Source organism: Hylobates moloch, unplaced genomic scaffold, assembly GCF_009828535.3.
Source record: "Hylobates moloch isolate HMO894 unplaced genomic scaffold, HMol_V3 SCAFFOLD_3, whole genome shotgun sequence".
NCBI lineage: Eukaryota > Metazoa > Chordata > Mammalia > Primates > Hylobatidae > Hylobates > Hylobates moloch.
In genome coordinates this window covers 163,395,106-163,407,693 of record NW_026652278.1, presented here as the reverse complement: position 1 = coordinate 163,407,693, position 12,588 = coordinate 163,395,106, and the positions used below count along the sequence as shown (strand labels likewise).

At 34.1% G+C, this 12,588-nt stretch overlaps 1 protein-coding gene across 3 annotated transcripts in view; it reads left to right on the top strand.

The window, feature by feature from the left end:
* GLRA3 (glycine receptor alpha 3) overlaps positions 1–12,588 on the top strand; it is a 175,264-nt gene that overhangs the window by 52,440 nt on the left and 110,236 nt on the right. For all 3 annotated transcript variants that reach the window (XM_032148941.2, XM_032148940.2, XM_058435839.1), the window contains one exon: positions 5,039–5,106. In XM_032148941.2, the coding sequence (XP_032004832.1) occupies positions 5,039–5,106 (68 nt within the window). The remainder of the gene's footprint in view (positions 1–5,038; positions 5,107–12,588) is intronic.

Below are 12,588 nucleotides of genomic sequence, written 5' to 3'. Positions count from 1 at the left end.
TTGTTCACTAGGCAGACCTAGAGCAAGCAAGAAAACAAACAACTCATATGTTCATAAAAATGACTAAGGAAGTTTTCAGGTAATGTTGTATTAAAGTTTTATCCTTTTTAAAGACACAGAATGCAACTGAAAGATTAAATTTCAAAATAATTCCAACTAGAGACTTGTTTTTAACATTTTAGATAAATGTACACACATGTCACAAGGAGAGATGTTATTTTATTTTTTATTCACAAAGCATATTTGATGACTTAAAATCCAGATTTTAAATTGTTTGTTAGGTGCTTTAAAAAGATTTGTAAATTATGGCATAGAAGCAGAATCCTGTTTGTTCTTCCTCTTTCTCTTTCCCTTCCCTTCTCTTTCCTTCCTCCAAATGCTGCACTAAAGTCATTTGTTTGAGCAGTGAAAAATAGGCTTAAGTGCTGGGATGGCTGAGGGGGTTGTATTAACCTAGGGCAGGGAGAAGGACATTGTGGAGAAGCTCCATATGCAGGAAATGTTGGAGGCCCAGTGAGAGAGGAAGACGTGCCCATGATAGGGAAGCCTGGTGGGCAAGGCGTGTGTCTCGATGGGGCCATCCTGGCTTGCAGAGTTGGAGTCTGAACAGGCATCTACACAAGGAGATGAACAAAACAAGACAAAATATATTATAGAGAATGCCTCATCTTTTATTCAATGCCTGTGGCAAACTAAAATCCAAGAAATAAAGACCCTTTCCCTTTCTAAACTAAAATAAGAAAAATTATCTCCCCACTCTTTTATTTGTTTCCGTTTCAGCCAAAAAGATCCCAGTCAGATGGGGCTAGCAGTGTTCTAGTAGTAGCTTCCTCCTGGGCCATGTTCCCCCGATAGGCGTGTACCCCATCAGCATTTTATTTACAGGTGAATTAACCCAATACTGATGTTCTTATGTTTTCCTTTTTCCAGAGGATTAGAGTCAATAGAGCATGACAGAATTTATCTCAAGCCAAATAATGTTCCTCAGATTCATATTGCTATTCCAAGAAAAAAAAAAAAAGAAAGTAGTAGGAGTCTAGTATTATCTGGGGGAACAAGAGGATAACCTAGAAAACGTGAAAGATTGTTTTTAGCTTTTCAAGGATGCCAGTCAGCCTACAGATACTTTTCAGAGTTCTTATTAGACTCACATTAAGAAAAAATTATCTTCTGACAGTTGTAACCTCATACTTTTTTAGGACGGAATTTTGTTTTAATCATGTAGTAAACTATGTTTACTCCTCGCTCATGCAGTGGCACATAAGACACTGCTCTCATCTTACAAATTTTAGAAATTTGTAAATGTTTAGAAATAAGCAATGAAGATATTTTAAAATGTTCATTAGTAACTAAATACAGCACCTCTAGCATTCAGGTCTTTTATAAGGTTCTCATTATTACATGTTCATCCTTCATATTTAAACAATTTAACTTCTATATATGTTTGAATTATGTGTTCTAGACATTCCTATGTTCAGTAAACTCTAGGCCCTTTCAAAGTACGTAGCATCTACTCTCTTTTATTAACAGTGCTCACCAAATTTATAATAGGCAACTCTTTTACTGAAATTAATAGCCTGGAATTTTCAATGCTCCAAGCCCTGACTCCTCTCTCTGTACTTTTCTATTTTTAAGAAAATCTCTGATAGCCCTGTCGTATAATGGCCCCAGATATTTCTAGTCTGTAATTCCTTAGGATAGTGGTTTCCAAACATTCTTGAACATTATAATGACCTAGGAAGCTTTAAAAAATACTGATGCCTTGGTTGCATGCTGTACCAAATAACGTAGGTGAGAATCAGGCATCTATAGTTTGTAAAGATTGCCAGGTGATTTCAATGTGCAGCATAGGATTTAAAGGCCTTTGAAACCTAAACTTTATTTTTAAATAATTTTATTGATTTTTCCTCTATCTTAATTCAGCAAGATAAATAGCCATCTAGAGAATAGATTGAAAAGCAAATTAAGATGAAAATCATGAACCAGTAATCAAATAAACGTAAATTGCAACCTCAAATGATATTTTAGACCATTCTAACTAATGAAATAGTTTTTAAAAAATATTGGAACAAATGAAACATCCTATTTATTTTCAGAAAGAAAAACAGGTTATCTACAAAATGGCTTTGGGCTTTTCAATGGCAATGCTGAAAAATAGAAAATAATGAAAAAGTATCTTCAAAATTCATAAGAAAAAAACATTTCCAGCCTAAAAGTTTCTACCAACTCTAGCTATACATTAAGTGTGAATGCAAAAAAAACAGACATTTATGAACAAGGACTCTCTCAAAAGCTTCATAGCCTTATGCAGCATTTGTCAAAACATTACTGAAGCATATGTTCCACTAAAATGAAGAAATAAACCAAGAAAGAAGTATGGGACCATGAAAGAGGATCCCACAACAGAAAGCCATGGAAGTAATTCCTAGGATGATTGGGAGGTCATAGAACGATTGCTTTGAACCAGAGCAAAACATTCTCATTACATTCCTCTGTAAATCCAGAGGAAGGTAAAGTTCATAGAGAACCTGATGGATCTGTACCTACCGAATCAAAACTTAGACATTTCAGAGCTTGTCCATAAGTTAACGATTCATGTGGAGAAAGTTATGTGAAATATTATATATGAAGCAATTGCCAATCTCAGGAAAATGTCCTGCAGGGAAGGAAAAAGAAAGTATAATATATTCTATTGTTTGGCTGGGGTGAATACCTACCTTGTCATATTAATGTAAAAAGTGAATATTGATCTAACAAGAAAGACAAAGCCTTTTTTCATACAGAAATATTGGATAGCAGGAAGACAGAAAAAAGGCTTATATTAGTAGAGATAAGGATGATGTATGAAAAAAGGCTAAATCTTTATCTTTGTGGGCATCAGAAGATGTGACTAAAAGAAAAAAACATATTATGTAGAGAAATTGAGATAAATATCCGAAGAATGGATTAAATGAATTGAAGTAATTATCTCCGAAAAAGAGGGAAACAGAAATAAGTCAAGGGGCTACTAGGCATTTTTGTAGCAAACCTTGTAAAATCAATTTACTCAAAAATTATGCTCAGGTTAAAAAAAAAAAAACAAAGAAATTAGTCTTAGATATTAGTTTCTCTATGTGGTGTTCCTTGACTAACTTACATAAAGTGTAACTCAGAGCTATTTTAGCCCCTAGCACAAAGTATTTTTATGTTTCTATTTATATAGGTATCTGCCTAATAACAAAGTTTGTAGCCAGATAATGAAATGTTTTGAATGTCATGTAAACAAGACGGTGGGAAAAGAATGATTTTTAGAATCAGAGCACTGGTTCACATTCTAAATGTGCTCCTACTGGCATCTTACGTAGGCTCACTGTGCTTTAATTCCCGAAAACGTAAATGATGGAATATTACCCTCTCTCAGAGTTACTGTGGATTAAATATCTATGAATCAGCTAATGTAGTGCCTGGCAGCAAGAAATGTAAAACAACTTACCGATTTCTGCTCCTCCTTCTCTGCTAGATGATAATCTTTTTGTGTCTTCTTCAGTTTTGTGTGCAAAGGTTTTGGATATTTAGTAAAGGAATGAATAAATGGGCCTCATAAAAATAAAAATCCTTGGATTTATGATGAATACTAAATCGGGCATTAATAAGAAATTTCCAGAATGGAGGCATGAGAAATTCAATAAGTTCACTTCTCCAAAAAAAGCAACAAAAGCCGGCAAAATTGTCAAGATTAACCATTAGAACTTTTAAAATTGATAAAAAGCTTGCAACAACCTGAAGAGTGTTTATTCGAGAAAAACTGATGAATTTCTGTAAGAACAGAAGGGATATTAATTTGGCCGACATTCCCAGTTCCGCAGCAGCCTTGCAGTCCAGCTGCCTCTAAACAATAGAAGTTGTAAAACTACCAGAGCTGGCTGACCAAGTTTGGAATTCCTCAGAAGGTCCATCTCCAGAGCCTTGTCACTGTTCTGCCTGTCTGGTAGCTCCCTGGAAGAGCCTCACTGAAAGGGCTTTCCATTATTTGATTTGACTAAGAATTCACTTGGTGGGAAAAATTTCTATCTCTAGGGCATTTGTGGAAAATAATCAGAAGATTGTGTAACATTGTAGCTGCCTAAGTGACACTAGTTGGGACAAGTAAGAGCCTGAACAAAAATTATAAAGGACCTGGAAAATTCAGTGTTCTTAGGCAGCTCTGAAAAGCTCTAACATATCCTTGCAATCTGGAGTTTACATATGCATATAGGGCTGTGTGCATGTCCAGGGAAGTCCTCGGAGAGTCCCAGTATCTCACCTCTGGTGGACCTCAGGCTCTGTGCAAGCAGGAAGTGAAGGGTAAGGTAGAGTTGTAAACTGCCTGAGCACTGAAGACATGTCCCCAAACCCATGGAAGACCCTTGGCAAGAGTGGAAGATTTATTGGCTCAAGGCTTTAAAGAAATCTCTAACCAAATATTAGTTTACCACTAAGCTCACTAAACAGAGATTTCAGTGGCTGTGCACTCTAGGGAAATGAAAACTTTACCATATTGGTCCAGGTAAGTCACTAAAGAACAACAACTGCAAAAAAAACCAGCAACAACAAACTGTGTATTGGAGGTGGAAAGGCCTGGTTTCCAGAGTTGCCACGTTATGTTATCTAAAGTATTCAATTTTCAACAACAAAAATATGAGACATGCAAAGAAATAGAAAAGTATAGCCCATGCAGCAGGGAAAAGATCAATAGAAACTATCCCTGAAGGAGCTTAGATATTGGACTTACAGCATCAGGCATTACAGAGCCATTAGAGACATCTAGATTTTAAAAACTAAGACCAAGAGAGGTAAAAAATGATCAGCATCAGTGTTCCTTGTGAACCTTGTGATTCTCAATACATATTGTTGTGTGGAATTATTGCTTCAATTTTAAGCATCTCTCTCTCCGTGTGTGTGTGTGTGTGTGTGTGTCTATATATATATAATAGAATAATAATAATGGAATGCAAGGAATTATTTGAAAATGATTTAGATAAGTCTCTAAACAGCTCTTATGTTTTAATCTCTTTTTCAGGCCCTCCAGTCAATGTCACATGCAACATATTCATCAACAGCTTCGGCTCTATCGCAGAGACGACCATGGTAGGCATTTTACTTTGCAACAAGTTTCACGCTAGAGTAATCTATAATTACATTAATGGCAACATTTTATGTAATTTAAAACCCAAATTAATATAACAAGATTTTAAAAGATAAAATTAATAGTATAATTAAATTACAGTCACCTGCAGGTAATAACATTTCAATTAGAGATATTAGAAGTATACAAATTAAGTGAAAACAACATTGATTTTCTCAATTCAACCATCTAATATTAAACTTGAAATTAAAGCTAAAATGTCACCATAACAATTATTTTTTTCCAATAATCTTTAATATCAGACATAAGCAGAGTAGTAAATACTTACATGTTTACTCTGTACCCCACTTACAAATTTGTTTATAATGTTATTTTAAATATTAAATTTGATTACTTTTTCAAATGAATACGGTATTTGCCAAAACATTATACTTAGAGATTTTATCAACTGTATTTGAAAACATTTTATATAATTAAGTTATTAAAGCCAGAAAAACATAAAAATTGTCATTACAGACCAAATTTCTTCTGTCTTAAATTTTATAGTTTTTTCTAAAGAGCACATGATATCTCTACTTTGCCCTTTAGCTTTTATTGGGCAATTTAACTGTAATAAAATGCAGAAATAGACACATGAACCACTGAACATCTATAAAATTGTCTAGCAGCCAATTTTCTTTTTTTTGAAACTGCGTAGATGATGATTCTTAAATTATCTAGAATTATCTTTGTAAATTTAGTAAGTATAGTTTGCGATACTTCTCAAAGTCAATATTAACTAAAATATGGTATAAAATACTTAAGGATTTATTAGTTTAAAAAACCAATATTAGAGAATTATGTTCTATTTACTTAGAATAGTAAATAGTAAATTTTCTAAGGAAAAACAATCTAATATGCAAATTTTTACATATGAGGGTGTAAGTGTGTGTAGAGGTGTGTGTGAGTGTGTGTTGGAATCCATCTCAACAGGAAGAGGCTTTATACAGGCATCATTTAAAAAAAAAAAACTGTTTCCCTCATGTATGCAATATAAGTCGTTTACCAGCATCTCTGTGGTTCTATTCAAAGTTAGTATAGCTTAACTACAATAAGCGTTTGTAGAGAATAACCAAATTTAAATTTGGAGGCATTATATAGAATTATCTTCAATATGATACAATATAAGTTAACATGAATGTGTGTATAGGAATGTAAACACAGAGAAGATGCGTGTCATTTGGTTAGAAACTGTGGTTCTGGTGCAGTTTCTTCTCTAAAGTGGCTATCATCCTGTTTTAGACTTTGATATATTCTAGATTCTTGTGGAAAATTTGGCCCTGATTTATACCCAACATTTGTACATATTCAGTCCATAAAATCCACAGTTGAAGGAATCACTATTGGCTTCGTTCTATTTAGGCTCCTCAAATTGTATTTCTAGCCCTGGCAATTTTCTCATTTTGTTTCTATACATGTATAATCCTAAAAACCTGGAAATATACTTCTCTATATTTTTCTTTTACATGATTGCTTCCATGAAATACTTCCCACAGCAATAGTTGGAAAGATTTAAAGTCTTACCCATCTTTATGGGGTAGGGAGGGAAGGGACTTGGAAAAAAGAGAGGCATAGGCAGATTTCCTTCCCATTAAGACTTAAACATTGCCAGTTTTCTGAAAGTGCCTTTTTATGACATAATTCATCAGTCTACCACTAAAACGGTTATAACACAATCTATAAGATGGTTACACCAGTTAAATTTCTTACCTTAACAATTTTAGCCAGACTTTATAGAATAGCATTCTGAAAAAGCTTGCAGAATATTGCAAACACACTCTCACCATAACAGTTTTATTTCTCTCCTTCAGCATGCAAGCCTTTCCTTATGTACATACTCCATCATTATGTATTCCTTTTGAAATCACTTTAAGCATCTATCACTCACTTCTTCACAGTCTCAAGCAGTGTCAATGAACATTGTTCAAATATCTCAGAAGTTAAGTATTACAAACCTAATCATGTCCACCTTGGTATTTTTCTTTTTATTCTTCCAAATTTCTAAACATATTATTTCCATTAAAATGAGCAGATTCAATATTTATTAATTTTTAATGGTATCAGCTAAAATAGCTGTGATTTTGATGTTCATCTATATAGGCACAAAGAAAATTAGAACTTGTTAGTATATTTCTATCATAAGAATCATAAAATGTTTTGCTCCCACTTGGTTAAGTTGTTGTATTTTATTCACAGGGTCCACTATCACGACTCTACAACAAAACTTTATCTCATTATTCTATTGCTGTATTTTTTAATTCAGTAAAAATGCTAATATATGTGTTAGTGTATTTTTTAAATTTATTCACACTTCTTACACTGAATATAGTTTACTTCTGTCCTTTTTTTTTTTGAGACGGAGTCTCACTCTGTCGCACAGGCTGACTTCTGTTCTTATAATACAAATAATTGAATTCAACTAAGGCAGTCAATTAAAACTGAGAGGATGGAATCTCAAATTATCTGTAATCATTAATGAATATATTTATGTCTGAGAATTCATATTTAAAATAAAACTACGTAATTATCCTCATCCGTATGGGTCTGCCTAACAAGAATCTTAACTGTCTTCAATGTCTTTACTGGCTAAATATATTGAGCTCCCTCTGCTGGTCTAGTCTATAACTGGTATGTCTCACTTTTAAATACAGCTCTCCCGTTTGAGGTTATTATTTAATCCTTGGGAAAATTTCTCTAGTAGATAGTCTACTTTTTAGGCCACTTTTTGTTAATTAAGTTAAGTCAAACAATGTATTTTTCATATTTTTCTTGCACAAATTTAAAAAAATGCGTGTGCAGTTTAACAATATAAACTCAAATCTCTTTTTAGCTGTTAAACTCCTTTCCCAATATTGTTCATCTGATTAATTTCATGTAGTACCAACCATTCTCACTTGAGTACAGTTTCATTATTTCACACATAGTCACCAAACTTTTTTCTACAAATATGAGAATTTTAACTTCCCTATTTCCCTCATATTTGAGTCATATAATAAGATTCTTTAAGGACTTGTTCAGCCTCAATTATTTCAAGTTCACATTCTTCTTAAAGAGATAATGATTTAACAACTACTGGAAATTCCAGTTTTCAAAAATATTAAATTTAAAATAAAACTAGTTTACCATCATTACTGTTTGGGAACATGGTCTTGGTGAGAGAGGCACGTCTGTCCTGCCTTTTAAATTGTGATGATAAAAGAAGCCCATGACTATTTCAATGAAGGGAAGCTTAATATCTCCACATTAAGTGGCTCTTATACGAAGTGTGCTCCTGCAAACCTATGATGAGTTGTGGATAAGGCTTATGTGCCAGGATGAAAGCATTTGTTAAGTTGGGCTTAACAATGCAAAGAAATGCAAATACAAAGAAAACCCTTAAGCAAAGGTTTTCTTTGGAAATATACACAAAAACCAAATTGTAATTTGGTGCATACACACAGACCTGGTTGGTCTTCAGGGTGTCCACAGAACGAAAGAAAAGATTGGGGTTTTATTGGTAAGAGAAATGTTTTGTAAAATGTTTTGAAAGATAGTTCATTGGCCTAGAGAATTTTTTCCAGCTTTGGCAAGCTGTAATTGTTGAGTGATGGGGGTAGGTAAAACTAATCTTGGTGGAAGGTAAACTAATCTTAGAGGCATGGAAGGTAGTTTCAGCAGTTACTAGGTAAAATGAGTTTTAAGATTATAGCAAGTTATTTCTGCAGCTGGGCTTGCCAGACAGTTCCTGGAGCAGGAGCTTTGTGACCTGAGTGCTTTTTCCCCACGGTCCTTAACTCCCATCTAGTTGGGTATGACCATAATAACCCCAAGTCATATCATTAATTTTCACAATTGAGACAATGGAGTATTACATAGCAACAACATCGATATTTTTCATAAGCATAATTATGAGCTAAAGAAAACAGACACAATAGAATATGTACCATGTACTTCCATTTGTATGAAGTTCAATAACATGAAAAAATCAATTCTGTTGATAAAAGATTTCTGATTTCTGAAAGATTATCTTTGGTGGGGGGTGGGAGGTGGTTGGTAACTGATTGTGAAGAGGTACCACGGAGCCTTCTGGGTACAAAATTGTTCTATATTTTAATCTGGGTAGTAGTAACACAGGTATATATACATATGTCAGAATCATTTAATGGACACTGCAGACTTGTGTATGTTATGAATGGCTGTTATATCTTAATTCAAAAGATTATTTAAAAGTAAACAAAAACCTTCACAAATTTAAAATTTAACACGCCAAGTGTGTCATGCAGAGCATATCTATTCAGTGATCACAGGTGAGAAAGTTAGAAGTTAGACAAAAAGCTTTAAATGAAAGCTTTTATTCTTCATCAGAAACGGTCTGCAGGACTATGAATGTCTACAGCATTAATATGTGATTTCTCTAACCCTATGCCTTCCAGTACTTAAAATACCTAGTTATAAGAACCAAAAATGAGTAATCTTGAAGAAAAAAATCACTGAGATGATAAGCAGCTTCCGTGATATAGGTAAAAGGGAATTCCATTTGATGTGGTCTGGGGATGGGGGCTGGCTATAGGTAGCCCAAATGTTCTCAGCTAACTGTCAAACTTCTAAGAAAAACTCCAAAATAGAAATATGTATATATACACACACACACACACACACACTATGAAGCATAACTATGACAGAAGCAAGTAAGAAATTTCCACCATGGAAGCACCTTATGGGACTGGCTACACCCATGATGACATTAAAAGTCCATTATTTATTTTAAAATTTGAAAAAGAGAGAAAACAATCACCCATAACACCCCCACACAAACCCAGCACTATTAGCACTTAGCTGCATTTATATTTACTTCTAAATGTTTTGACTGCACATATTTTTTACATGGTTTATGCATTCATTCATTCATTCAGTGAATCTTTTTGTGGGAGCATATAATTAACCAAACATTTTGCTATGCACAAAGGATGATGTAATCATTTCATTCTGACAAATCACTTTTTTACTTATTAGTGAATCATAAACTTTTTTCCATTATAAAGATAAAATAATGAGCTTCCTTTTCCTAACTTTTTATTCAATACACATGCAAAAAAATGCACAAATTATAGGAGTGAAGTACAGTGAATTAATACAAAGTGCACACATTCATGTAACCACACTCAAGTCAAAAGTAGCATCCCAGAGCCTGCTTATATCCCTTTTAAATCCTACCCCTCACAGTCTCCAAAGTAGTTTGGGCATGTATATATAGTAGTACGGTATTTTTAAATGAACATATTGGTTTTATCTGCCTATCTTCAAAAAACAGATGACTCTCCATCTTGTTACACATATGTTAGAAAGTTAGAGAATTGCGCTGCTCTGTGATTTAAATCAATATTTATACATTGAACCATTACTTTTCACCAGTGCCCATAAAATAAACCATTTTTATAAAATGAGAACAAAAAAGATGAGACATTTTGGGTTAATAGTTTTTCAGGTGTCGGTGTACATAGCTGTATGGCACGTTGGAAGGGAGGATCTGAGGGTCCAGTGTGATCTCACAGAATTGTCCAAATGTACAATTTTTCAATTTTCCATACAAATGATAGGCTCACATTTTACTTGCAATAATAAGCACATATATATAAATGCTACTTTGAATTATTGAGTCATTAAATTCTCAAGAGATACCTAAGCCAATACAGCATAAAAAATGATATTACCTATCTATCTCTCTGTATATCTATATATATATGTTAATGGAATCTTTAAACTACTAGACATTCTTTTTAAAGTATTTTTCATTAAAAAAAGTTACAGGCATACCAAGATGCGTGGATTATAAGTAACACTTAAAAAACTATCACCATCTTGTTGTTTCCTGACTTTTTAATGATCGCTGGAGGGGATGTGGAGAAATAGGAACACTTTTACACTGTTGGTGGGACTGTAAACTAGTTCAACCATTGTGGAAGTCAGTGTGGCGATTCCTCAGGGATCTAGAACTAGAAATACCATTTGACCCAGCCATCCCATTACTGGGTATATACCCAAAGGATTATAAATCATGCCGCTATAAGGACACACGCACACGTATGTTTATTGCGGCACTATTCACAATAGCAAAGACTTGGAACCAACCCAGATGTCCAACAATGATGGACTGGATTAAGAAAATGTGGCACATATACACCATGGAATACTATGCAGCCATAAAAAATGATGAGTTCATGTCCTTTGTAGGGACATGGATGAAGCTAGAAACCATCATTCTCAGCAAACTATCACAAGATCAAAAAACCAAACACCACATGTTCTCGCTCATAGGTGGGAATTGAACAATGAGAACACATGGACACAGGAAGGGGAACATCACACACCAGGGACTGTTGTGGGGTTGGGGGAGGGGGAGGGATAGCATTAGGAGATATACCTAATGCTAAATGACGAGTTAATGGGTGCAGCACACCAACATGGCACATGTATACATATGTAACAAACCTGCACGTTGTGCACATGTACCCTAAAACTTAAAGTATAATAATAATAAAATTTAAAAAAAAACTATCACCATCTTAAGAATTTAAACAGTACAAATACATGAAACTTCCTTTCTTAAGGTAAGCTTTATTCCTGAGTTTGATATTAAGAAATAAATGTTCATTGCATATGTACGAAAATATAATCAAAATGACCATATTGAAGTATCCATATGTAACTTAGTTTGGCTTTATTTTTCAGGTATAAATTTATGTTTTTTTTGAGATACTCCATGCTTGTATATGTAGACAAAGTTTTCTTCATTTTCATTTCAGTATTTCATAATATATTTATAGTTCATTTTTGTCTCTTCATTTGTTCTTTCTGCAGAAACTACTATACTGTATATTCTGATTGCTTTCTCTGTATCTTAATCTCTCTGTCAGAGTTTCTATAATATATATTTATCCATTCTACTTTTGCTAGACATGTAGGTTGTTTCTAATATTTTCAATACTACAGATCATCTCTGCATTGAAAATCATTGCATAGGGCGGATCACCTGAGGTCAGGAGTTCAAGACCAGCCTGGCCAACATGGCAAAACCCCATTTCTACTAAAAAAAACAAAACCCCATTTCTACTAAAAAAAAACAAGAATTAGCCGGCACGGTGGCAGGCGCCGATAATTCCAGCTACTCAGGAGGCTGAGGCAGGAGAATCGCTTGAACCCAGGAGGCGGAGTTTGCAGCGAGCTGAGATGGTGCCACTGCACTCCAGCCTGGGCTACACAGCCAGACTCCGTGTCAAAAAAAAAAAAAAAATCATTGTGTATTGCCTTCTAATATAATACATATATGCAAGCTATTCTATAGGGTATATTCCTAGGAGTGAGATTACTTGGTAATTACTTGGAAATTACTAAATTGCTCCCCATTCAAATTACTAAATTGCTCTCCAATGTGGTCATTCTGTTTGAAGCACCTATTAGCAATTTTT